Source organism: Xiphophorus maculatus, chromosome 20 (genome assembly GCF_002775205.1).
Source record: "Xiphophorus maculatus strain JP 163 A chromosome 20, X_maculatus-5.0-male, whole genome shotgun sequence".
NCBI lineage: Eukaryota > Metazoa > Chordata > Actinopteri > Cyprinodontiformes > Poeciliidae > Xiphophorus > Xiphophorus maculatus.
In genome coordinates, this window is record NC_036462.1 from 22,199,228 (window position 1) to 22,226,173 (window position 26,946).

At 37.7% G+C, this 26,946-nt stretch overlaps 2 protein-coding genes across 3 annotated transcripts; both read right to left on the reverse strand.

Moving 5' to 3' along the window:
* Positions 1 to 1,989: 1,989 nt before the first annotated feature.
* slc6a14 (solute carrier family 6 member 14) lies at positions 1,990 to 8,993 on the reverse strand. The gene is made up of 15 exons (XM_023325435.1): positions 8,914 to 8,993; positions 7,485 to 7,615; positions 7,248 to 7,379; positions 6,555 to 6,716; positions 6,279 to 6,381; positions 6,027 to 6,159; positions 4,812 to 4,952; positions 4,591 to 4,726; positions 4,416 to 4,508; positions 4,208 to 4,333; positions 4,021 to 4,139; positions 3,842 to 3,941; positions 3,620 to 3,729; positions 3,188 to 3,355; positions 1,990 to 3,104 (listed from the first exon to the last, which is right to left on the reverse strand). The coding sequence occupies exons 1-15, from the start codon at positions 8,931 to 8,933 to the stop codon at positions 2,961 to 2,963; spliced, it is 1,818 nt and encodes a 605-aa protein (XP_023181203.1). The 5' UTR covers positions 8,934 to 8,993; the 3' UTR covers positions 1,990 to 2,960.
* A 7,763-nt stretch (positions 8,994 to 16,756) lies between these two features.
* Positions 16,757 to 23,884, reverse strand: LOC102218621 (fibromodulin-like). Of its 2 annotated transcripts, XM_023324603.1 has the most exons (7): positions 23,787 to 23,878; positions 22,733 to 22,771; positions 20,765 to 21,161; positions 19,254 to 19,376; positions 18,999 to 19,139; positions 17,812 to 18,079; positions 16,757 to 17,730 (listed from the first exon to the last, which is right to left on the reverse strand). In XM_023324603.1, the coding sequence occupies exons 3-7, from the start codon at positions 21,128 to 21,130 to the stop codon at positions 17,579 to 17,581; spliced, it is 1,050 nt and encodes a 349-aa protein (XP_023180371.1). In that variant the 5' UTR covers positions 21,131 to 21,161; positions 22,733 to 22,771; positions 23,787 to 23,878; the 3' UTR covers positions 16,757 to 17,578. The 2 variants fall into 2 exon arrangements, with proteins under 2 accessions (XP_023180371.1, XP_005804337.1); XM_005804280.2 differs by lacking the exon at positions 22,733 to 22,771 and having other exon boundaries at positions 23,787 to 23,884.
* Positions 23,885 to 26,946: the final 3,062 nt, after the last annotated feature.

A 26,946-nucleotide genomic window follows, 5' to 3' on the forward strand; every position in this document is an offset into this window, starting at 1 on the left:
CCACCTATAACGGCATGCGTGGACGGGGGAGTCTGTGTACGTGAGAGTGTGCATCAGTAAAATAAAGGGGGGGTATAGGGGGAGGATGATGGAGCATTTGCTGCCATGGTGACAAGCTCAGCGGTATCTAATAGCAACAGGCTGTTGAGAAGCCTGACTTATCTGGGTGAGTGGGAAGGTGGAGGGGAGGGAGGCGGATGAAGGCGGACAGAGAGGAGAGGGACGGAGATGGAAAACAGAACTGAACCTCGGCTCAGGCTTTTCTTCACCCACAACATCCACATTCAGATTAAAAAACAACATTTCACTTTTGCGCATTTCTGTTTCCTTCAGAAAAAATACGCATCTGTCACAATTCAAGAGACTAAAATGATTTTAGTGGCTTTTTCTACATTCTGAGAAACTTAAAAACAACAAAATTAATCTGGATTCGTTTGATTTATAACATACAGTTCAAACAGGGGTCTATGTCTCACTGCCTGCTGCTTCCCTGCACATGGAGAGAAAGAAAGAAGAAGAATCTGATTTGAGGTTTAATAGGTTCACTGTAATTTCATTTTGGGAACAAAAGACAAAAAAAAAGGAGCAAGATTAAATTTTTTTCTTTCTTTTATATAAAGAGAGCTGTTCTGCATGCAGCTCACACAGATATTCTGACCATTTCACAGAGTTAATATAAAATCTTTTGGTTTGGGTTTAATGGAAATCTGTCGTTAAGGAATATCTTATATAAAATATAATTGGACTCCACGTGACTTTTCAGCTCTATCTGGTGGTCAGATGTGGCGATGCAGCCATAAAAACATATTTTACTACTCATAGAAAATGGTTTGTATCTTTATAGCACTCCTCAACAGATGACAAATTTTGTAAAAGTACATTTTGAAGAAATAAAATCTTCTAGTATTTACGAATTGTTTTGTAAAGAATTATTTATTGCTGTTAAATGATCAAACCCTGCCTGTAATTGCTGACCAGGTCTTTTGCTTGCTACCAAGGTCTCCTTGCCTTCACCCCAATTGTTAGCTTCCCCCACATCTTCTCAAATGAGACAACCATGGTTGACCAAACACTACATTCACTTTCTTCCATGGTCTTTTTAGTTCCTAGTGCTAAATCAGAAAGCCTGCAGATTTAGCTAAAGAATAGAGATGGGAGTAACTCTGGTTACAAAAGGACACATGGATAGAGATTTTACTTGGGCATGAGCCTCAAAGTGTTTCTTTTGTGCCTGAGTAAAATTCCTTATCAGTATTTAGCAAAACATTGCATCCATATAAAAACAAAGTTCTTAAAGATCCACTGTGCACTGGTTGTGTGATTTGGAAAGCCGTTTACCCCTAAAAATGGAGAACAGCAGTTCAAAACAATCAATAAATGTTACGTGTTCAAGTTAGGAAGCCATAAGTGAGCCACAATTTTAACTCTAAGTGGCAATGCAGTTTTACTAAAAGATGTTCTTGTGGTGGTAGAAGAATACAATAGGAAACTACTTTTTTTTCTTCTTGTGTACATTTCTTTTTATGTGCCATCTAATTTCTGTAGACTTTGGAGCACATTGATAATTAAGCCAAATAAATAGGATAAATGTGTGTATTTAAAATATCATTAATATATATATATATAACATAAAAAACTTTATGTCTATCATACAATCTCACATGTAGAGTTTCATTTATGTTGTAGCCATGGTGTGACTTTCAATGTCAAACATGAACATCAATCTTGTATTTCCCTTTTCTTCACAGACCAACACATGATGCAATCGCTGATGTCCACAGCTGATTCAGACCTTAGTGGACAGGATCATGAAGCTCATTGAGACACATTAAATCTTTCTGGGAAACAAAACAACATAAAATGTGGAACAAACACAGGGAATTGTTTTATATCAGAGTTTGATAAAGGCATCTGATGTTGGCTTTTTATTGACATCTTAAACATTAATGGTACAAATGAAACACTCATTTACAAAAATCGGTAGATTAATTGAAATTTCAAAATAACATGCACAGTCAATCACATGTAAACAACAAAGTTATTAGATAACAAACATATTAGTGTAATACATAAAAAACTCCAAAGAATTACGTATATAAACAGAAGGTGACATTGGATCATATAGTAAACTTGTCTCATATCTGATGCAGCTAAACTTGTGTTTAACCTGGGAAGGATGTTGTTGTTATTAGGAAACCTAGCAGAGCAGAGTGTGTGTTTGTGAGTAGAGCAGCCAGCAGTGAGGTGTATTCTCACTCTGGTAATTAGGTGGCAGATACAAAGGCCTTAAAAAAGACCCTGCAATGGTTATCTGACCGCTCAGAAGAGGTTAAGAAAGAAAACAAAAACTTTCTTTTTCTCCTCTGCAGATCTAGATGGAATAATAAAACCAAATTGTATGTCAGATGAGAACCAAGGAGGGTCACCTAAGTCGCTATAAATGGATTTAAGCCTCAGTCCTAAAAAATAACTCTTTTCCACATTTTTGCATATTATTCACAAACTTTTACAGGGATTTTATTTGAGACGCCAGGACAAAGTAGTGTATAATTCCTCACGCCCACTATGGAGTGAAAATAGTGTGGTCAAGTATGTTTTGACTTATCTACTTTTTTTTTTGTCTGCAAAACTTTGGTTGTTATTTAGGCTTCATGTACATTTATCCACATGACAATACAATGTTGCTGATCAAGATCATCACAATGAGACAATGGCAAATTATCACCTTGTTAGATAAAATAAAATAAACAAAACATACATTCAAAATAATCAGATTTTTTTTTTTACAATGCTACAAGTAAGTTTAAGTTTAGATTACAAACACTATTTGGTCCCACAATGCATTTAAATAAAAAGTAAACATGTTAAAACATTTTTTTGATCTATTTTAAAACATTTCTATAGATTGCGAAAGATGCCACAAATACTCAGATGAACAGATAAACAGAACAGCAGACACATCAAAGCCGGTAGTCAGAGTTGTCGTCAGCCTCATTGGGATTGTTTGCTCTGTGGACACCTTGATCTTTTGGGTGGCTCTCTTTTCGGTGCCTTTCCAGGTAGGGACGCCAGTCCTCCGATGGGGCACACACCGATGTCAGTCGCTGCAGATATCAACATATTTGAAATTATGAAAATGCAGAAAAATAGTACACATACGACTTCAAATTATGACACGCTTACTTACATTTAAGAGGCTTCCTTTAGCTTTTGTCAGATGATAGACGGCACCAATAGGGAGCCACATCAAGACAAAAACAAGCATGCACCATCCCAGAGACAACCCCCAGGATGGGAAGTGTATATCTCCATATGTCGGGGGTGCAAAGGTCCATAGAGACCATACCAAGATAACCTAAACAACAATGAAGTAGGACTTTATAGAGAAAGAAAATGCTGGGATCTTCTGTATCTTTATCTGCATCTTCAGATAAATGTTGATCAAAATTACAGTGGCTGTGAAAAATTGACATCCAAATATTAGGTGCACAAAAGTTGACCTAAGTCTAGGTTTTTCATTATTAATCCATTTAAACTGTTCTTTTATACGTTGTTACACTTAAACATGATAATTAGAAGAAGCAGAAACAATGTATAAGTTCTATTTTTGTTTTTTTACCAGTAAGATGAAGGGGGTGAAAAAGAGCCAACATGCCTTCCACCACAGCCAGAAGCGGGGGGATTTTTTTCCAATCATCATTTCGATGTCGTCTATGAAACGGTTCACTCCTGTTGAATGTAAAAAAACAAAACAAAACAAAAAAAACACACCCAGACTGGGGTTTGAGGGAGTCTCTCGCTTTCATAAATGTGTGCACAGATCTTTGGAGGTCACGTTTACCGTATAAATAGGAAACACCAACGATCTCTAAGAGAACCAAAAACAGCACAACCCAGGTGGCAACAAACGAGTCGATGAGTGTCACCCAGTAGATTCCAGCCTTTAATTTAAAGGAACAGATAGAACGCATTGCCAGGTTTTAAAATAGACAACAGAAAGCTTCAGTGAGACAAACTTACTCTTGTGACGCACGGCAGGCCCAGAAGGTAGAGGAATGAACATGTTGCTATTGTCAGTAAGGGTCGCCTGGATTTTAAGACTTTGGGATAAGCATCCTGCAGGGAGGTTAATATCACCTCTATGGACAAAAGGAAAGGCTTTAGAAAATGAAAATCCAACAGGTTAAGTCTGAGTTAAAGGTCTAACCTATTTCTGCAAACAGAGAGTCCAGACCGACAATCAAAGTCATGAAGAAGAACAAAACGGACCACAGTGGTGAGATGGGAAGCTTAGTGAGAGCTCCTGGATAGGCAATGAATGCCAAGCCAAATCCTGCAGAATAACACAATGGCATCAATGCTGATAGTCTCATACACAAGACCTCAGGGTTGGCCAATCACTTTGAATGTCTGACCTTCCTTTACCACTTCCGTAACTGGTAATTTATAGACGTGAGCCATATGACCCATTATGGAGAAGATTGCAAAGCCAGCAAAGATACTAGTTGCTTTAAAGACAAGAAAACACGTCACAAATTGGAGCCATTTAAAAATGTCTTTACCAAATAGTGCCTCAATCTGGGCTCCTACCAGCATTAGTAATAGACACAACTAATGTGTCTGTGAACACATTGTTGTGGAACTCATTATAGGAAGAGAGGGCCATGAGTCCTCCCAAGCCAATAGAGAGGGAATAGAAGATTTGGGTTGCTGCATCTTTCCACACCTACAACACATACACACACAATGCAGCTGAAAAGTATAAGCTAGTGTTACATGCTGAGACAGACATTGGATGATTGGACACCCACCTGGGCATCAGACAGCTTTGTCAAATTGGACTGTGAGCCAATGTAGAACTCAATCCCCTCACTAGCTCCCTCTAGTGTCACACCTCTGATCAGCAGGATAAAAATCACCACATAAGGAAATGTGGCCGTGAAATACACAACCTTTAGAGAAAGAAGATGAGTTTGAAATCAGAGGCTAAATATAGTCTTAAAATGTACATGAAATGTCTTCACACATGTTTGATGCCAGACATTGGACAACAGAGAAACAACAGAAAGGATGAAAACATAAACTGAAGGTATGTTGCTCAGAATTAACTTGAAATCTCTTTGTTTATTAATTCCATCCATCCATGTTGCAGAGGTCTGTAAGGGAAACCCAGACATCTCTCTCCCTGCATCAATCTCTAGCTCATTCCTGGGGTCAGATGATACGTTTAGTAAGACGTGTCAGATTTACCCAGGATTCATTGTTATCAGACACCTGATTCACCATAACTGATTCCTGTCAACACATTGGGGCAGCAGCTGTAGTTTATTCTCCCTCTTGAGATGTATGAACTCTGCACCCTTTATCTAAGGTTGAGTCCATACCCTCTGTTGTTAAGGGATATACAGTATAACCAAATGTTAACTGGGTGGTGTGGAAATATTTGGCAGCACAGTGAAGTAGTGCTTAGTACTTTTGCCTTGCAACAAGTAGGTGATGGGTTTTAATCTCAGTCTGCAGTCCTTCTGCATTGAGTTTTTATGTTCTACAGTGATCAAAGTTGGATTGAAGTCAGTGTCTTCAGTCAGAAGCTTCTTCCGCGTTGCTGCACTACAGACGGCTACAGGAGATCTTACCTGCCCACAGTCAGTAGCATCTACAACAACTTTTTGAATGTAACTGTATAAAACTAGTTGCAACATTTATTTTTCTTCTGGAATTAATAAGGTGTTTTTTTAATTAATTGGATTAAATAATACATTCAAACTTCTTTGAAAATCATTAAAGTTGTATGGAAAGTTACATTAGGTAGTTATTCCACCCTAGACAAAGATAAGTTCAAATTAATCATTAAAAAAAATAAAATTAACATGAAATTTGCTCCCTTGAGTGAACCTAAACTTCTTTGGAGAACTGCATTCTGCATTGTGCAAGAGTTCTTCTTTAGTCAAATATTACAGAACTTTTGATTTTCCACTTCAAATTATGGACAAGCTTCTCCATTTGCTGTAGATATGAGGACATACTTTTCCTGATGACTTGATGCCTTTGATCAGAGATGCACCTGCAAGGAGGGTGCTCAACAACAGGCAAAGAGCAAGGTGCCAAACTACTGGTCCTGTTTCCTCCAGGCCACTGGATCTCTGCAGAGCCACATTGCTAAACATGACAAGAGAGACAACTTTAGCATGCTAGCATATGTTCAGGTCTACATTGTTGTAGACCTGAACGCAGTAGGGTCAATTTTAGTATGCTCATTAGAAATGTGTAGCTCTTACTCCCAGTAGTACTCGCTTGGGCTCTGGACATCCATCTTGACTTTGTTGGCTGGATTACAAGTCTGGACCATTTCCGTCAAAGTACCATTGATATTACAATACACTAAAAAAAGATAAACAGTTAGTGAATGGATCAAACGTGTTTTGATTGGATTGTGTCATCTGTCACAATGCAACCGTTTGACATCTTATAATGTTCCTAAAGGGTTTAAAATCTCAGAGAAATGGCACCTCCTTCCAAACCGCAGATGCAACTATGACATTTTAAATAAGCACCTAAAGGCGTTTCACTGCAGGTAGTGACAGTGGTATTTGGGCAGTTGGTCCATGGAAGAGGGCTCTGCATGGACGCAAACATGTAGTACAGGCTGTAGCCAATGATGACGTTGTAGTAAATAGCTATTAAGAGAGTCACAATCACCATCCCTATGCCGACACCTGGAAAGACAGGCGAGAATATAAACTATAAAATGATGAAAGCCCATAAAACATAAACATTTCATTAGTTTTATCAGTGTACAGTATTTCAAAAGCAAGGATTCAAACCCAGGACCTTATTGCTACGTGGCTGAAGTACTAAGCTGTGCAGCCCATCAAAGTGTTTCATTACATATCAGTATTTACATGTATAATTGACTTGTTTTCACAGACTGCAGCAAATTTTTGAATGGTGAATGACTTGTCTAATGGCTGATAAAATATCTATATTTTACTTAAATTGTACTTGTTACAGTGCTCTTCATGTTCTTTCACCAGCTAAAGGAGAATTTGCATGATCAAAGTCTTAAAGAAGCCAGCGTACAACCAGAGCTGGGCTGAAGTTAATTGTTGCTTAATAGAGCTGTTCACTAACAGCGGGTCTCTTCAAATATGAGACAGCATTCATTTATGGATACAGCATTGACCATTATCCACATCTATCTTTCATCTCCCTGAAATGAATGATACATGCTTTTTTTCTAATCTCACCCTGCAGGATCGGCACTGCTCTCCAAACATTGATCGGACCCTGACTGCAGAACTGACCGAAGGAACTTTCAAGGAAGAAAAGGGGAAGACCAGTCACCAGAAGCATTGTGAAGTATGGGATGAGAAAGGCCCCTATATGACAATGGCACACAATAAAAAAAATGATAGCATAATTAATAACAAGACTGAAAAGGAGCCCTGGTGGATTGGATAATTTATCTGAGAATACTAATGTACCCCCTCCATTCTTGTAGGTCAGGTAGGGAAACCTCCAGATATTTCCCAGTCCAACAGCATAGCCGATCATGGAGAGGACATAGTCACGCTTGTTCGACCAGTTTTCACGGGCAATATGTCCACTCCCTTCACTGGATTGTATTCAGATACATCAGAGTAAAAAGGGCTGAATTCAAATGCAGATTATGCTGTATAATTGCACATAACAAATGAAATTTGATAAAGAGGGTCTATGCAAAATTCACATGTTTTATAGTTCCAGTTGGGTCTCAATTAGGCGTCGGTACTTATTGTATTGTTTACCATGTATCGTGATAAATTACTTATCATGATAAAAATTTTGATTTATTGTTGTGATCATAAATTCCAATTAAGTATGATTGGAATTTCCTATCAATCCTATCTGTGTCAGGATTGTGAGTTTTAATATTTTCTCCAGTCAATGAGTATCAATAAAAATCAATTAATTTGAAAATATGATTAAATGCAACTACTGTGTGCAGATTAGTGATATAAATTACACTCCTTTATGTGACTGGTGTCCTAAAAAACTGTACATGTGAATGTTTTTCAAGAGCAGCATTTATGTTTGTGGGGCTACGATTGCTGTGACATGCAGTCAGATCCATGCAGTTACCTAATAAAGATAGAATAAGTAGCTGTTATTGCTATTGTCACAGCCCAAGCTCTTAAAAAAAAAAGAAACTGCTATTTTTGGCAATAAGTTATTTTTGGTGTCTGAAAAGCCGTTCAAAAACCTCTTTAACCTTGTTAAGAACAACCAGGAGCTTCCTATGTCCTGAGTAAACAGCCAGAGATCCCGTTTCCCAAGCACTGCAGTCTGTCTCACAGTCCTTGTTCATCCTGCAGCAAACCTTCGCCAATAGTCAGAGTAAAGGAGACCCATTCCGCTCTGTGTCCACATTGTGAATAAACAAATAAATCACACATTTGGAGGCCATCATCACTTGTTGCTGCGGCCACGCTAACTCTTCCAACTCCCAAGTCGGTTGTGTGTCTGAGTGAGATGGTTGCGGGGCTTAGTGAGAAAAACCTGAAGGTTTGAAACAAATTGGATAATTCAACTGCTGGGACCGTTAGAGGAAAGGGGCCGCTCTGAGACGGTTTTAGGCAAAAAATAATGCGAAACTAAAGAAATGTCAAAATACAAAATAAAGATAGGACCATACATAACTTACTTAGACAGTTTATCAGCAAAATAAAAGCTGATTTGGGTCTGATTACAAAACTATCTGTGTTATCTGCCGTTGATTGTAGCTTAAAATCAACGGCCCTGCGCCGTTACCTAGCAACTCCCAGCCCCTTACCTAACCAAGCGGAGCTCCAGCACTATTTATCAGTTGGTTTTGCCGCTGTATGCAAAGCACAGTGGGTGGTAAGAAAGGCAAGTGTTTTGTTATTGACTTACCTTTCAGAAACTACTTGCATCACTTCAAAATGTATGGTTATATAGTAGCGCGTCTAGTTATAGCCATCCTCAAGTGCGAATGTGAACGTTGAATTGGGGGCGTGGCCAACTACCGCTTATTTTGATTTAAAGTGACAGGCGGCCCTCAAGCATAAAATCTTTCTGAAAGGATCTCAAAATATAGAGAAATCTATCTATCTATCTATCTATCTATCTATCTATCTATCTATCTATCTATCTATCTATCTATCTATCTATCTATCTATCTATCTATCTATCTATCTATCTATCTATCTATCTATCTATCTATCTATCTATCTATCTATCTATCTATCTATCTCTCTCTCTCTCTCTCTCTCTTTTTATATATATATATATATATATATATATATATATATATATATATATATATATATATATATATATATATATATATATATATATATATACAGTGGCGCAAAAGGTGGCTATGCAGTGTATGCAACGCATAGGGGCGCTGCACTAGAGGGGGCACAAAAACGATGTGGGGAATTTATTTTTTATATAGTCAGCATTTTATGTACTTAACAGCTGTTTGTGTATGAAATGATCAATAACAGAGGAACAGCACTGATTAGGCGCCCCCCTCCCATACAGGCAGCTTGGGCAGCGGCTGAGGCGCGTTTTGTTTTCTTTTAAATTTGTAGTAATGCCTCAACAACAGGGAGCTAAAGATGGGGCGCAGAAAAAACTCCGGGGCCCAAAACAGAAAACGGAAGAGGGGGAAGGATAAAGATGTTGGAGAGACGAAGAAAAGCTTTTCAAAGTGGTTGAAAGACAGAAGGTAAGAAATGTCCGTGTATCAACAAGAGAGTTGTAAATATTCAGGTTAGCTTAAGCTAGCCTACAATGATGATGTTCGCATCCACCTCAAAAATATGTAGTTGCGGCCCTGGCTGCAGCAAACACAGTTTGACTCTGATAATGTGTCGGATGAATGAGGATGTGACGTCAGCGCAGCAGGTGCAAAGAGCCCATTGGTACATTGATCTTGTAGCCAGAGAAACTGTAATCTGTTTTGGATTCTTTAAAGTGGACTGCAAACATTTGTTTTTGTTTTATATTGGCAATAAAAATAAAGGTTTTAGGAGCAGAGCTAATGGTGCATTTGAAATCCATGAAGGCTATGTGTTCCTCTGTTTGATCAATTACTATTTAATAAGAGAGTTAGTTTCAGTTTCACTGAATCAATTAAAAGTAAGTCCTGTAGATTTAATATTTCTCTATCTTAATAAAGTTTTGTTCATTATTAAAAGAATGTTAAGATGTCCAGAATCAGCTGCAGCTTGTTGTTTTTTAATCTGCGCAAAGAAAAATTAACATTCTTATCTAATATTTTAATTCTTATAATTCTACATAATTATTACTCAGATTTTTATAAACATCCTTTGGACCATGCAAAGCATTTTAGCTGTTTCTCTATAAGATCTATTTTCTATTTCCAGTTATTAAGTTTTTCCAAACTGCTATGAGAGCAACTTGAACACAACGATCATTTTAATTTGATATTTGTTCAAATCATCTTTCCATTCTCTTACTTTGACTCACTTGCTCCTTGCCTTTCTCCTTATTTCTAAATCACCACATATGCCTACTTACCAAACTACTCAGTTTATTAATTCCTGTAGTTTTCATCATTATTTTTCTTTCTATGAAACTTTAACTGTTTAAAGTTTCCTCATCCTTTTCCTTCTTAAAAAAACTTTCATATTCCCCTTTCTTGTGTTTCACATTCCTGTCTGTTACTTGTTTTCCTTTATGACTTTTGTTCCAGTTTTCAGATATGTTTTTATTTATTATATTCATCTACTTATTCCTGTACTCATTTAGTTAGTGTTTCATTTAGTCATCTATTTATTTGCCAACACACTGTTATCACAATCTTCTGTTTCCTTAATTTCTTGGCTCTTTCTTTAGTTTTTTATTTTATCCTTTAGTTCTATTTTAGTATTTAATTAACCTTTTAACCTGTACTTTACTATCCATTTATTCAGATATTTTGTATTTTATCAGGGTCCTGCCCTTCAACACACTCCCAATATTTTCACTGCTGTTAATCTTTTGATTTACATTTACTGTTGAAATATAAAGCAGTAATTCGTTCAATGGTTGCTATGCCGCCATCTGCTGTGTATTCTCCAGTACTGCAGTTATTTTTCTACCATTCCGGACAATTTAAATGAATTCATTTATAAAAGAAATTAAACGAACACATATTGAAACACTTCTCTCCACTTCCTACTATTTTTACCCATATTAAACAATTTAGACCAGTTTGTCAACACCTAGGCTGTTCTAAAAACTGGTTTCTTTTTTATAGTGGATAACAATTAAAAATACCAATTGTGGTAATCCTTTCTTGGACTCTTACGAGTGGAGGATTCTTGCCTCTGCATCCTCAATTGGTTTGCTCCTTCCAAACCCGCTACTTTAAATGAGATAAAATACCTAAAGGTGTTTATACCTCCAATCACACTTCAGTTCCGGAGCTGAAGCGTCTTCACGCAGGACTCCGCCGCCCTGTTTTTTACGGAATGAAACTTTTAAGACGGATTTAAGCGGCTGCTCGCTGGACTCCGCCATCCAATTATCACCACAACAGCATAAAGTTAAAGCCGTTTAGTTTCAGCTGTTAGAGCCCAGGATTCACAGCGTTTCTTACACAGGATTTCTTTTAACGCGAACGCCATCAACTCATTCACGCTTTTCTTTTAAAAGACAATTTACTCTCAGTAAACGGAGTCCCGTCAAGCGTCAGATTCCAGCTGGTAAACCAAATACCAGTCCCGGAAAAAGATCTAAACTCATTCTGAAGAGTTTAGCCGTGCGCACGGTCCTTCTGGATTCGGTCTCACCCGCTGGAATCCTTCAGGATCCTGGGATCCGGCTTGGAAGGACCAAATTAATGTCAGGTTCATCTACCTAAGTAGACCTCAAACTGAAAAAGAATAGAGAGACAAGTGAGTTTTAGATTTACTTGCAAGGAGAACGGACAGCAGCGTGCTTTAGTTACAATCTACCCGCTCTAAAACAGCTCCTCCCAGAGACTTTCTTTTTATTTCCTTAGGGCGGTCCTAGTTACAGAGCCTATTCAGGGGTCTCAAACTCCAGTCCTCGAGGGCCGCAGTCCTGCAACTTTTAGATGTGCCTCTGCTGCTTCACACCTGAACAGAATAATTAGGTCATTAAGGCTGTGGAGAACTGATCTACACAAGGAGGAGGTCATCAAGTCATTTCAATCCAGTGTTTTGTACCTGTGGCACATCTAAAAACTGCAGGACTGCGGCCCTCGAGGCCTGGAGTTTGAGACCCCTGGATTTGGTTATCTTGAGTTAATCACATAGCAGCTGCTTCTTCTGTTCTCTTGAGTCACAGGTGTGTTGCACCTGCAAGCTGCTGTAATGTAGAATGCAAAATTCAGAGTTCTTGTTTATTTCCTTCTGTAGAAACGATGCAGGAACTGATGAACCCACAGAACAAGGAGGTGTCACTTGCTCCTTGCCTTTCTCCTTATTTCTAAATCACCACATATGCCTACTTACCAAACCTACTACTCAGTTTATTAATTCCTGCAAACCATGAGCTAGTAGTTTTCATCATTATTTTTCTTCCTATGAAACTTTAACTGTTTAAAGTTTCCTCATCCTTTTCCTTCTTAAAAGGAAAAGGACAGTTCCTCTGTTTCTGGTCCATAAACTTCGACCCTTAATCATCCGTCAGTCATCACTCTTGCTGCAGACCATCTGGTGTCAGCTTCCAGTTTGACCCGTTTAGATGTCTTCCTGCAAGCATCTCTCACTAGGCACAAATTCCAAAAGCAAACAAGAGTATTTATATTTGTAATTAATTTAAACGCATCACTATCCCACAAACATCCTGTTTCCAGCAACCCAAAATATCCTTTTCTGTTAAAAAAAAACCCAGGGTGGCACCCAATACGCCACCGTTGAATCGTACATCTGCATAAAAATTCTCCCTACTTTCTGACATACTGAAAGTTCCTCTTCCTGGATATTTTCCCTGACTGGTTCTTCCCTTTGCTGGACATCTTTGCTTTTTTCCGCCAGTCTGGATTCGATTCTGTCATTTTTAATCTTCAGCGATACAATCTCTTTATTTAATTCTTCATTTTCTCTCTCTAGCCACTCGAGTTTTTCTGTTTTTGCTCTTAATTTGTCCGCTGCAGTGTTTCTCAGTTTTTTCCGGTCCTCTTCCAGTTTAAGTGTTATTCTTAATTTGGCTTCATTATCACATCTCAGCTGGTGTATAGTTGCATTTTCTTCCTCCAGGTCCAGATTAATTTTTCTGATTTGTTTCTTGTAAAATGCATTTGATTTTAGTAGTAAGCAATTTTCCTCATGCCAGTTGATTGTCTTGTCCGTTCTGTTAAGTCTCTCTAGTTTAGTCTTCAGACTTTCTATGGTTTTCTGAAGCTCTTGGTTCTCCTCCTGCAGCTTGCTGCGGTTCTTCTCTAAATTGTTTATTTTTGTCAACACAAAATTATCCTCTTCCATCTTTGCTCTCTGGTTCAGACTGCAAATGAATTTCTCTGTGGAATCTGGCAATACAAAGGCAGCCGCCAGTGATGTCATAGACAGGATGAGTGACATCACTATGACATCAAAGCCACAAGAAGTCTGTTGGGTGTGGGGGAGGGGGGATGTTTTTTTTTAAAACTTTATTCACAGACACACTGTACAACGACAGAGTGAAACATTTGTTCTGCCTCCAGAACAAAAACAAATACAGATAAATATATTCAAGATGAAGAAAAAGCTACGGGGCTTCGGTTCCCAACTGTTCATTCAAAGCAGTACAGAGTTCAATTGTTTTAATAGCTATTTTCTGTCTTTGATAGTGTGGATATAAAACTTAAGTTCATTGTAAAATGCAGCAAAGCATGGCTTCCCCTACCTGGAACAATGAATATGATATTTAAATAGTGACAATAGAGGATTTATGAGAAACTCTGAACTGTTGGGCTCTTTGCACCTCAGCTTCCGCGTTCGGGGCAAAGCGGCTCAATCTTTTCCGATCTATTGAAAAAGGCTCTTTACACTGGGCGTCTGCAGGGCTTGTCCAAGGTAACAATTAATGATGAACATCTATCCGAAGCCCCGACAATAAGCTGGAGAAAGGTTTTAACATGTTCGCCTCGTTATACACAGATACGAAGGTGAGTTTTACTTCCTTTAAACTTTGTGGCTAACATTAGCTTTAGCTTATGCTAGACATTTTTCTTGTAAAAATGTGATATTTAAGTAACATTTTTCATCCATTCTAACGAACAATGTTTTTACCTTGTTTTCAAGTATATTACCTGCGTTTATTGTCGTTAGTGTCAGAGACCAAGTAACGGTCTAGGGTACTATAATGTCCCTCCAGTTCTCCCCGGTTCCTACGCCTACGGCTCTGACTGTAATCCTGGACCTGTGCTTCTGTCTGCTCTGTCCTCTCAACCCTCAGCCGATCACAGTACAGTCACAACGCTCATACTGCTGTTCCTTCCTGTTGAAAGGGAGTTGTTCTCCACCACAGTCGCCCCGTGCTTTAGATGTAGAAATTGTTGGTTAATCAACAATCAGATGGGCTTAATTTATATCCACTAATCAGTTTGTAACAGTGATGAACTAAAATTGTGACTGGATCTGAATCTAAGTATTTTTTGTTCAAATGAATTGAATTGATTTAAAATGAATTTAGACCAAACCAGAGAAAAACTGGTTTGGATGAATTTGACCTGGTTGAATTATAAAGTGGACTAAGCTGACAGCAGTGCAGTAAATTTCCTGGTTGATGCTTTGCTGACTTTATATTTGATAAAAACAAAGTGGACATGAACAGCGGATGGCGTTGCTGTCCAAATCCTCTCTGACTGTGGAATAAACTTCACACTGGACTTCAAGCACGGTCGATTCTGTGCCTCCACACTTTTCCTTTAGGTTCTGGGACCTTAATTCCCAAATTAAAGTCAAACTGTATTTTCATCTATAAAGGCAACTGGGCAACTTTATATCCAAGTATGACGCTCATGATGTTGTCAGATTACTTTGCGACTAAGAGTCTTCAGTCAGAGGCTTCATCAAGTTTGCTGTAATGCAGACTGCTACAAGAGATCCTTCCTAACAACCATTTGAAGAACCTTGAATAACATGATATTTAACCATATTTTACTTAGTTTTAGGATCAATAATGTATTCTTGAATTCAAATTGAATTTAACTTTGTATGTCTCTTGAGACTCCAGTGGTTGTCTACACCTTCTGAATCTCTCCCAAATTCTTTATTGGGCTTCGTTTCACAATCCTGACAAAACTGTGATTGTCCTAGACAGATGTGCACATTGTCCTACCACACTTTCTTTCTTCCACTCAACTTTCCATTAACACGCTTGCATATAGAGCTTTGTGGCGAACCCTTCAACATTTTTCTGCATAATTGTCAAGATAATAAAAATAACATATTACATAAATCAAATATATAAATGAGTTTACTTTTTCTAACTCAAGTATTCAAATAAAACTTTTAGACAATCTTCTAATTTATTTAAACCCCTCCACATGCTGGCTTGCACGCCGAACCTCCCGACAACTTGCAGGTGGCTATTATTAAGTCTAACCCTTTCATGCATAAATTATGATCCTTTGTCTCAAATTTTTTTTCCATTTTTTAAAATTTTTTTCTTAAGGCATTTAAAAGGTAGGAATTGTTTTTGTTAAAATGTATATATTTTTTTATGTGATCAATTGTAATTTTGTCCAAATACACAGTTATTTGAAAAATACATCAGTAGTATTGTTCCTTAGGGGTTATCTGATGTAACAATATTTTTTTTACTTGCAAGACTCGTCTACAGTAGAAGGAGGGACCTGGTCGGTTCTCATGCTTTTTTGTCTGTCGGCCATATTGTATTTAACAAAAATAATTTCTTGCATTTGCAGCTGATGGCCAGTAGTTGATGGTATATTTTATGATGCATTAGTGTCCACTTCAGTGGTCTGTGTGCATTTATAACATAAAAATCCACAGGAAGCACAAGAAAATGGCTTTTAGATAGCTGTCCACTGTAGTGACCACTATGCATGAAAGGGCTAATAATAGCCACGACTCTTAGTCGTAAAGTAATCTGACAACATCATGAGCGTCATACTTGGGATATAAAGTTGCCCAGTTGCCTTTAAAGATGAAAATACATTTTGACTTTAATTTGGGAATTAAGGTCCCAGAACCTAAAGGAAAAGTGTGGAGGCACAGAATCGACCGTGCTTGAAGTCCAGTGTGAAGTTTATTCCACAGTCAGTGGCGCAAAAGGTGGCTATGCAGTGTATGCAACGCATAGGGGCGCTGCACTAGAGGGGGCGCAAAAACGATGTGGGGAATTTATTTTTTATATAGTCAGCATTTTATGTACTTAACAGCTGTTTGTGTATGAAATGATCAATAACAGAGGAACAGCACTGATTAGGCGCCCCCCTCCCATACAGGCAGCTTGGGCAGCGGCTGAGGCGCGTTTTGTTTTCTTTTAAATTTGTAGTAATGCCTCGACAACAGGGAGCTATAGATGGGGCGCAGAAAAAACTCCGGGGCCCAAAACAGAAAACGGAAGAGGGGGAAGGATAAAGATGTTGGAGAGACGAAGAAAAGCTTTTCAAAGTGGTTGAAAGACAGAAGGTAAGAAATGTCCGTATATCAACAAGAGAGTTGTAAATATTCAGGTTAGCTTAAGCTAGCCTACAATGATGATGTTCGCATCCACCTCAAAAATATGTAGTTGCGGCCCTGTATATATATATACATATATATATGTGTGTGTGTGTGTGTGTGTGTGTGTGTGTGTGTGTGTGTGTGTGTGTAATCCTGCTGAATATATACTGTAGCAGGAGAGACTTACAGAAAAAACATTGACGTATATAATTTCACCACCAGCCATACTGGAAGTACTGACATCAAGCATGTCTAAAATGCATTTGTGAAGTGAACAACACTTGAATAAGTGATCAGCAAGTTTTAAAGTTAACAGAGTTAAGTGTCATTTTATGACACTAAACTCTGTTTTAGATGTAAATAGTAGTGAACTTCAGTCATAATACCTGCATTTTTCCCACTGTATTAGTTTTTTCCCCCCTTTTCTTCTTTGTGTTTTACATTTTACTTAAATCCTGTATATGATCAATGAGCATGAAATTTGAATGCTTATAATGTTTTTGCAGTCTTAAGATTTTGAGCAGGATTTTATATTATGTATCAGAGATAACAGAGGAAAACAGAGTAAAACAGAGAGAACTATAGGAGAAGACGCATAAAGAAAAATTGAAATTAAAGGCAAATATAAGGCTATAAATGATCCTCACAACAAAAAAGGATCATAGTCACAGACATATCATATAATACACATTATATTAAAGCTCCTAAACTGATTTTGAGTACAACATGTAATCATGATCAAGTGACTGTTATGTATATCAATATTTTCTGACCTTTGATGCAGCGTAATACTGAAGAAACATCTCTTAAATTTCACATTTGTACAACAATCACAGCGGTGTGTGCGATAATATCACAATATGTCACTGAGCCTGCACTGATTTGGGTTTGGCAATTCTCGAACAGTGGTCTAATGCACATGGTTAGATCTGGATGCTGGAAGCCCAACGCAGACAGAGAGCAGACTCTGACGGGATGTCCTCCTGACTGATCTCGTTCCCATCCAGTCGCAGCGTCTGCAGTCTGGAGAAATTTGTCACGTCCACAACGGAGCAGAAACTTCCCAGGGAGAACTCTGCAATGACAGGACAGTGACTTGTAAAATATCCCTGTGAGTGGAGTAATTTCCTCACAATATGCCTGAAAGGCCACTTACCTTTGATCTGATTGGCTTGCAGGTAGAGATGGTGCAGTGTGGTGCTGACAGTAGGGATTCTCTCCAGTTTGTTGTAGCTCAGGTCCAGCTCCACCAGTCCGGTTACATTGAAGGTGTTGGATGGGATGCCTTTGTCTTTCAGCAGATTGTGAGACATCCTTATATACTGCAGCTGAGCTAATCCCCCCAGGAAATCCTCGGGCAGCGAGTCAATGGAGTTAAACTCCATGTAGAACTGGTGCAAATGTTCAGGAAGAGCATCTGGGACCTGAAGCAGAAAAGAGAAGGTTTATTTGCACAACGTCATTCGGGCACAATTCAAAGTCCTTTGTAGGAGAAAACGAAAAACAGTTTAAAAAATGTACATTACAGACTAACATAAATAGTAACATATGCCAAGTAAAAATAGTAAAAATGTAAATTATAAAAAACCCTAACCCAGGAAGAATGTGGATGTGGGAAAGCCGCTCTTTTGGTCAGCTTTATGGGAGCTAGCTTAGTGTGCTAATTGTTGTAACATGTTTAGGTTAACAAACTGTAACAAAGATTTCATTTAATTACAAATTCATAAACATTATAAGACTTAGGAAAATAAGTTTAGATAGCTAATTCTATTTTGAATTAATTGAAATGAACTATTCAAAATAGCAGAGATAACTTTTATTTTGAAACAGGAAATGGAAGTGAGAGATGTTTTGTTTTGAGCTTGATTTGTCTTGGCAGTTTGTGTTATTTTCTATTATTGGTCCTGTGATCGGTCCTCTGCAGTGTCTGATTTAACTGCTCCCTTTGCTTTACTTATTAATTAGTCTTAAATAATGAACAGCATCTCTGTCATCATTTTGATACTATAATCTCAAGAATTTTTGTTTTCTACCTTAAAATGAATGAGAAACTGTCCTCTCACTGATCCCACCCACATACAAATTGTGTAACTGGAAGGGACTTTGGCAATCTTCTATCACAGACATATGAAGATGTATGTTATCAAAATAGAAATGCTAGGATATATTGTAGTACTCTGATAAAAATTGAGCAAGGGGAAGCATGTAGACACTGAACAAAAGAGGTCCAGAAATCTCGTCCTGAAGAACCCCACACTTGATCTTTTTTTGTTCAGATTCATGCTTGAAAAAAAACAACAAAATTTTGTTTATTTTTACTCAAACTTTTAGTTGTCTAAATACCTTTATTAGCTTGTTGTTGCTGATGTCAAGTAGTGTGAGGGATTTTAGAGCCTTCAGTGATGTAGTCATGTCTGTAACAGCATTGTCATGAAGATGCAGGATAGTGAGGTTATCCATTCCTTCAAGGTCTGTTGGGATTACCTAGACAAGAGTGAAATTATCAAAGCCAATTTGTTTGTCATGATATACAACCAAAGCACGCAAAAGTGAACAACAAAATGGATGTTTGGGAATATAGGTAAAGTGAAGCAATGCCTTTTCAATCCTGTTGTGGTCAATCCTTAAGTCCCGCAGCGAGCGAGGAAGGTTTGGTGGAATGCTGGTCAAGTTATTGTGGTGTAGAAACAAACGCTCCAGTCCTACCAGCTTTAAAAATACCTAAAATGAAAAAGCATGTTTGCAATAATGGCATGTAAAATTAACAGTTGTACCTGCTATTTTCCTTCACATGTTCTTTGTATTTGTTATGTTGTTAAAGGGCTATTTGGTTGAGTCAAGCAGTCACTGCTCATCTTATTAGAGAGAGGAGAACTTGGTCTTTCCAATCTGAGATCCTGCCAGCAGAGACCACTTCAGGAGGCTGTCAAGTAACCTGATGTAATTTAGTTTTTTCTTAGCAGTCGAAGAAACGTGCGTCTTCAAACAACAAGTAATAATTTTACATCTTTGGTAGCTGCTGAGCATCTAATTAGTCATTTAGCACAAAAAGATGAGTATTTTGAATATTTGTTTTACTGTTCAACTGGCTGTTGCAAAATATAAACTAAATAAAGTGTCTTACAAAAGTATTCACACCCCTTGAATTTAGCACATTTTGTCTCATTGCAACCTCATTGTTTAATTTACTTTATTGCGATTCTATGTGATGGACTGAGATGCATGTTTTACAATTATAAATCAGAAATGCATGACATGCATTCATATTCAACTCTCAAGTGAATCTAAAGGTCCAAGTGTTTTGGGATGTGATCCCATTAGCTTTGCTCATCTATTGTTATGCTTGCATATTGATCATTGCAAAATAAATCAACCTTAGTCCCTCTGAAGAGAAAGTGCCTGAACATAATCTCCTTTGGTCTTGGTGCATATAATCAATAGGAATTAGTTGTTGACCTTGACTGGGTCAATATCTAAAACATTTCTTTGTAGTCCTGGCAGCATGTTTAAGGCTACGGTTCAGCTGAAAGGTGAACCTATGTGATGAAGAAAAGCACTCCCCCCACGGCAGGATGTTCGTTTACTGTTTTCCCTGTGGCTTGTAAACCTGAAGCCTGAAAGCTACAGAATGGACTTTATGTGGTTTCCTTCACTAATAGCGTTTTTTATGACAAAATAGTTCAAACTCACAAAGATCATGTACAATATATGAGCAGCAATCTTAAAGTCTTATTACAGATTCTCAGTTGAATTTAACTCTGGACCTTTTTCCTTGTCCATTCATTAATATCACTACAATATGTCAGAGAAAAAGGGAATGAAGTATAATGCACATAACACTTTTTTACATATTTATTTGTTAAAATACTAAAATCCAATCAGAACTTATTTTAGTCAATCCATTCTCTCTTCCTTTGAGAGAACAAATTGATTCAAGGTTTGATAGGATAAAGAATCACTTAACTTCTCTAACATAGACAAGAACAAAAGTCAAACGACAGGCCGGCAGACATCTGCGGGCCATCTGTCTGCCTCTCAGACCGGCATCATTGCATTTAGCCTCGCACAAGCACACATCTGTGCGTAGTTTTGTGATCGCATTACGTTACCTCCTTTCCAATAGCATCAGACGTCAACTGATTGTGATGCAACATGAGCCACACTAGATTTGTTGCGTTGACCAGAGCTGAGTCAGGCACAGCTGAGATGGCGTTGTTTTGGAGGTACAGGTACTTGATGCGGGAGGGAATGGATGGAATAGCAGTCAGGCCCCGTCCATCACAGTACATGGCTATGGGGAATGTTGGCGGGCAGTCGCACTCATCAGGACACGCCCCTCCCACTGTATCTGCCCGCAGGAAGCCAACCTGTTGTGTTTGGCTGTGGCGGTGAAACAGCCAGGCTAGAGGGTCCCATCCATGAGAGAGACAAAGTGGAAGCAGGGCAGACAGGAGGATTACAGTCTCCAGACGCATTTTCACAAAGCACAAAAGCCTTCACAGTTGCCTGAGACAGAAATGGAGAGAAAGTATTCAGAGAAAGTTCCTTCACGCTGCACTAATTGATGGAGATTTTATTAAAAAAGAGATTGCTAATGATAAAAATATCAAAAAGAAAGAAAGAAAAAGAAAGCCACTGGCATACGCTGTTGAAACACAATGTTTTCAGGATGTAAAGAAATTAAACCAAAGATTTTTCCAACTTTAATGTGTCACATATCAGTGTCATTCAACTAAAAAGTGTTTGAGGGAAAGTTTAAAAACTAAAAAAGGTGAAACAACCCTGGTCATATAAGCTGGCACAGTCTCAAACTAAAACTTTGCTGAACAGCATCTTGAGTTCACTCCTGTTGTCAATTACACTGAATTTGACCAACATAAGATAAAGTGTACATATCCCTGAACATTATTTTATTTTATTTATCAATTTTGTTCATTTGTATCTGCTAGCTAAATCCTGCAGAGAGGTTACAAAGTATTTAGAAGATGTTATTCTACAAAGGAATCAATCAGGATCAGAGAAAAAAAAGAAAAGAAGCAGAAACAGGACAGAAAGGGAGCAAAGCAGCAGCAGCACTGAAGGAGCTGCAGGCATTTCTGGTCATTGCTGGTTGTGTTCCACATGTGAAACATATTGCTGGCAGAATCATGCTTTAGGGTTCCATTTTTTTGTTAGATAAAATAAATGTCAAGGTGGATGAAGTAATGAATAGTTCTAAATATTGTTTGGCACAATTAGTTCATTTCATTCATACAACTCTGATTCAAAACTTTCAGAAATAAAAAAAAGAAGGAATTTTAATTTTCACCATCACTGAAAGTCCAAGCACACATCAAAAATTAGAATAAGACTAGCCTCACTCCAAGAAAATTCAAGTGCAGGAATGGCCTATTCAAAGTGACAGAAAATATGTGGGGTCATCTGAAGAGAGACCATCACAACTTCATTGCTTTTGAGAATGTTTGACATACTAAAATAGATAGATCAAAAGATTTATTCACAAAGTGTTAGCCATAGGATGCACACACTGATGTAACTTCTGGCTTCTGGCTTTAAAAAATCCCCAAAACAATCTTCTTCTTCATGGTATATATTTTTAAGTTACATTGTACAGAATAATTAATTAAAAGTAAGAGAAGTTTTGTCAGTGCCGGATTTTGTATGTTACGAAAACCTGTGATTTTTACAGGCATGTTTATAGTTTTTGATATTTTTCAAGAATATTTTTCTGCTGAAAAGCTTCTATGGCTCTCCTGCTGGGGTTGAATTATCAATCAGAGGCGTTGCCTTTGTTTTTAGACATGTGTGTCCACAGGGAGGCACATTTTTGGAGGACTAGGATCCTATGAGGAAAATATGTAAAAGTTCCAGGTTCTGTTTTTTGAAAGTTATGTGGTTTTTGTATGTATTTTGTACAAAGCTTGAATTGAAAGTTGGTTAAAATCAAATCTTTTTATATTCATATGGTCACATTTTACAAATATTATCTAGTACACTTAAGCTGCTAACTGTCTAAGTGTGTTTATGTTTGACTGTGTGTGTTTTGTGCATTTATTTCATAAATTTTTAAAAAGTACCTTGATTAACTCGGCACAAAAGTCTCTGAGATCAGTATCCTGTGGTACAAGAACGCTCAGTGTCAGAAAACAGAATGCACAAAGAACAGATCAAACTGCATGTACACACACACACACACACACACACACACACACACACACGCACACACGCACACACACACACGCGCACACACACACACACACACACACACACACACACACACACACACACACACACACACACACACACACACATACATAAGTACCCCTAAACACACATACTTAATAAACATTTTTAGCCAGTTTGGTAAACCAGATAAAGACAAATGATTCTGCCTCTAAGTCTTTGAAAGACCACATCCTTAATGTGCATGTGCATCATTTTCTTCTAACTCTGCTTAAAAGTTTGATACAGACACAAAGAGAAAAGTCAAAGTGGAGGACAAAAGAAAAAGTACACGGTCATCTAATACCCATCTAATTCAGGTGAACTGAGTCTGAAAGTCATTTCTTTAAGAAACAGAATAAAATAAAATCAAAAAGACAAGGCAGGATTTAAGAGACGCCTCATCTCTCAGTTGATTACTGCAGATGAAAACCAGCTCTTTATGAATCAGCTGGTTGGTGCTTATGAATTATTTTCTGTGACAAACCGTTATCATTGTTGTTATTTGCAGACTCAGTAAAAGAAACTGGAACACATTTAGCAAGAAAGTGTGAAAAAATCCAATTAAAAGTTGTTGCTTAGTTGTCTGTAATCTTGTAGCACAACACTGTTTTATCCCTTTATCTGCCTGAAGGATCAATGGGTCATGATTGAACATCCCAATAGAAAAGTTGAAAACCAAATTACATCAAAATGGAGCAAAAGCCCAAATTAAAAGCGCTCAAGTGTTCAAGACCTCCAGTGAGCCTGGAGAACCTGCTGATCAAAACCAACCAAGATCTAAAAGTTTGAATAAATTTTAGGTTGAAACTTCTTCCACTGTTCTGTAGTTAAGCAGAAACACAAAACACAATTCTACCATCATTACCTTCATTCTTCTCCTTAAAGCCACAGACACACACTCCTCACCTGATCAGGGAGACTGGTCCTCCTTGCCTCTGCTTTCTCTGTGTGCTCAGGAGCGGAGGGGCCCCTGAGAAACACTTTATTAAAAAAAAAAAGAAAAGAAAAACTTTCTCCCCTCCCTGCTCTCCTTTTCATTATTCCACGCCTCTGACTGTTCTCCATCTGCTGGTCACTTACTCCCCTTTATCCAATCGCCGGCACCCCACTTCTCTCAATTTAGAGAGAAGCAGAGGGTGTGAAGGATTGTTCCCATCTGTGTTCCCCTCACATTCCCCCATTTTGTCGGCTGAATCCCACTGCTTTCAAACATTTTGTGGGACCTTGTCTCACTGGATTAGATTTTTTTGTTTTCTGAAATGAAAGGCTGGACAAAACCACACATCACTCATCTAACCCAGTATCCTATTTATCTAACCAAACTTTTGGATGGTCAACAAAAAGATTAGTGTCACAATTATGACAAACACTGCATGAAAAATGTGTGCAATATAATAAAACATGTGAAGACAATAAAAATTATACCAAGTACATTTTAAAGGAAACATGCTGAATATAATTCATTTCTTCATTAATATTCCCAGACATTGAACTACAATTTCAGTGCAAAAGTATTCATACCTCTTGAAAGATTTTATTTATTTGGTAACAACGTCAAAATTCAATGTATTTTTTATTTTCTGTGATTAACCAACACAGAGTAGTGCATGCATAATATGTGGTTTTAAAACTATTTTATAAATACAAATCTGAAAATACTGCCCTGCATTTTTATCCAATGCTTTCTAGAAACTTGTGCAATATGTGCAACATTTGCTTGCCCTGCAGATCCAGAATGAGATCGTTCCCATTCTTCTTCGCAAAATAGTTCAAGTTCAGCCAGGTTGGAGGGAAAACATCTGCAGTTTTTAATTGTTGCTACAGATTCTTAGATCTTCCGTCCTCACAGCATTCCTACAGTAAAATATGGTGCAAACGTTATGTTTTATTGTAGAGTTTATTGTACATGGAAACATGGTGGAAGAATTGCCTTTTAATGAAGAAAGAAGTGTGAAAGAGAGGTATAAGTTTGCCGTTTCTTGGTTTTACTCATGACCAATGAGCCAAAAATGTATTGTGTTTGCTAATGCAAAATATGCAGAAAAAAATCAGAGTTGTTTTTTTACTTCATTTTTTGGAATTGGTTTCTGCTGCATGCAAACATAAAATGAAATGTTTTTCAGCCGCATGCAGTTTTTGAGCAGCGTATGAGACTGCTTCAATTAAAATATTCCAAATCTATTTTTGTGTAGTGATATTATTTTCTGAAATAAATTTTACTAACCTTTACCATGTAAATTAAACATACAAAGGGTAAAGTCTGAGTTTTATGGTAACCCTAACACTGATATCTGTAGAAATAGAAGCATCACTCCAGCCTTACCATATGAAAGACTGCGTAGGTTAAACCACAAAAGGTTATGCCAAATTACTTTGTAAATTATATTCTAAACTTTGAGAGTATAACCATAGTGCTGCAGCAGGTAAAAATACAGACATCAGAATGTTTCCATTAATAAAGAACTGCAATTTTAGTAGAAGTAAAACACGGATTCTGTTGTAAAGAAGTTAGTGAGCGGATCAATAATATTTAAGCAGGTGATTCTGTAAAGACAAACACTTGATGAAAAGATAAATCCCTTTTCATTTTTATAATATTGCAGTTAATACTTTGCTCTCTTCAGTGGTCATCTTTGCTCTTTTACCTACATTTGTGCAAACTGTCAGCACCTCATGTGAAAAATGTCAGCTAAACTGTAAAAAAGACCCACATATTTTGAGTTTTGATGTGGGATGGATCCAGCTTTCTTTGACTCTGCAACACTTTCACATCTTGTAGAGAGGTAAATGAAAACAGCTGTCAGCCCATCCTCTTATGGTGTCTGTCTGGTTTTGATGTGGGCCTCTTCCTGCCACAGAATCCTTCACACTGGTGCCCCATCTGGACCGAAGTTTCGATGCATAGTTTTGTCTTTCATTTCTCAAAAAAGTAGTAAATTTCAGCTTGTTTTGTCAGGTCTGACATATGTTTTCATGTGTTTTATTCTCAGAGGAAACATTTTACATCTATGATTATCATAAAGGAAGACAGGTCTTGCTTCTGAAAATTGACATATTTACACTTAATGACGGAGCGACTAGTCAGATGAGAAAAATTCGGATGATCTGAAAACAGAAAAACCACAATCTATGAAAGATAGTATAACTTGAATGAAATTTAAGTCAGCCAGAGAGATAAATAAAGGCGCAAAGTTTTTCTTGCTACTTTTATGGAGGAAAAACAATGGACAACCATACAGTATTCTAGATGATATACTGTATCTCAAAGTTGTTCTATGGATTTTGAGGTCAAGACTCATCCATCTCTCCATGGAGCTTGCTTTGTGGACATGTAGAAACAGGAAGGACCAATTCACAATAAAACTGGGTGCATGAAATCGTCCATTAAGTTATACATGTCCAAGCATAAAGTGGGGACGTATTATGCAAAATTCACTACGTGCATGTTTTTTGTACTTGACCTTGGATTTCAGCTGCTTTTAGAAACAGTCCAAGTGCTTAAAAACTCCACTTAGCTGTTTTCTGACAACATGTTAATGTTTTTTAGGTGTCTGGAAAGCTTCTGAATATTATGTCACAAATCAGCAGGTGCTGTGCCTCTCCTAGAAATTCAAGAAGATTTTAGACATGTTTGGTCATCTGGTTTTACTGCTGTATGTGATGTACAATGGCTGCTGGAAAGGACAAGTGCTTTGCAATCTTCTTGGATGCGAAGGAGGCTTTACATCTGCTTCAGGGTCTAACTCAAGGTCAAAGGTGAACCTTTGTATGTTTAAAGTGACTTGAGACCATAAAGCAGCTCATTCTGAAAGGAACTGAGAACTGAGCAAAGTGAAATCTCATTATCTCTGAAGTATTTTCAAAAATGTAAAGCGGATGTTTCATATAGCCCGTAGGCCCATCCTAATTTGCTAAAGGAAGCATAATCGCTTCCCTTCAAGAGTTTCTTTCACTGGACCTAAGGATCCAGTCCCAACTCCAGAACAGACATAATCCTCTGTGTACCAGAATATATACTTAGTCAAATGTGGTCCGGAAAAAGATTTTCAAACAAAAGCATGGTTCA

What these genes read in the sequence shown, in the direction of transcription:
- slc6a14 (XM_023325435.1), bottom strand. Translation starts at nt 8,933, where the DNA reads ATGCAAGTAGTTTCTGAAAG. An exon ending in GCATCAAGTCATCAGGAAAA is followed by an intron (nt 4,953 to 6,026) that starts GTATGTCCTCAT and finishes CTTTCTCTAAAG; the next exon opens with GTTGTGTATTTCACGGCCAC. An exon ending in CAAAGCTGTCTGATGCCCAG is followed by an intron (nt 4,727 to 4,811) that starts GTGGGTGTCCAA and finishes TATGTGTTGTAG; the next exon opens with GTGTGGAAAGATGCAGCAAC.
- LOC102218621 (XM_005804280.2), bottom strand. Translation starts at nt 21,130, where the DNA reads ATGCGTCTGGAGACTGTAATCCTCCTGTCTGCCCTGCTTCCACTTTGT. An exon ending in ACCACAACAGGATTGAAAAG is followed by an intron (nt 19,140 to 19,253) that starts GCATTGCTTCAC and finishes ACTCTTGTCTAG; the next exon opens with GTAATCCCAACAGACCTTGA. An exon ending in GCAAGCCAATCAGATCAAAG is followed by an intron (nt 17,731 to 17,811) that starts GTAAGTGGCCTT and finishes CTGTCATTGCAG; the next exon opens with AGTTCTCCCTGGGAAGTTTC.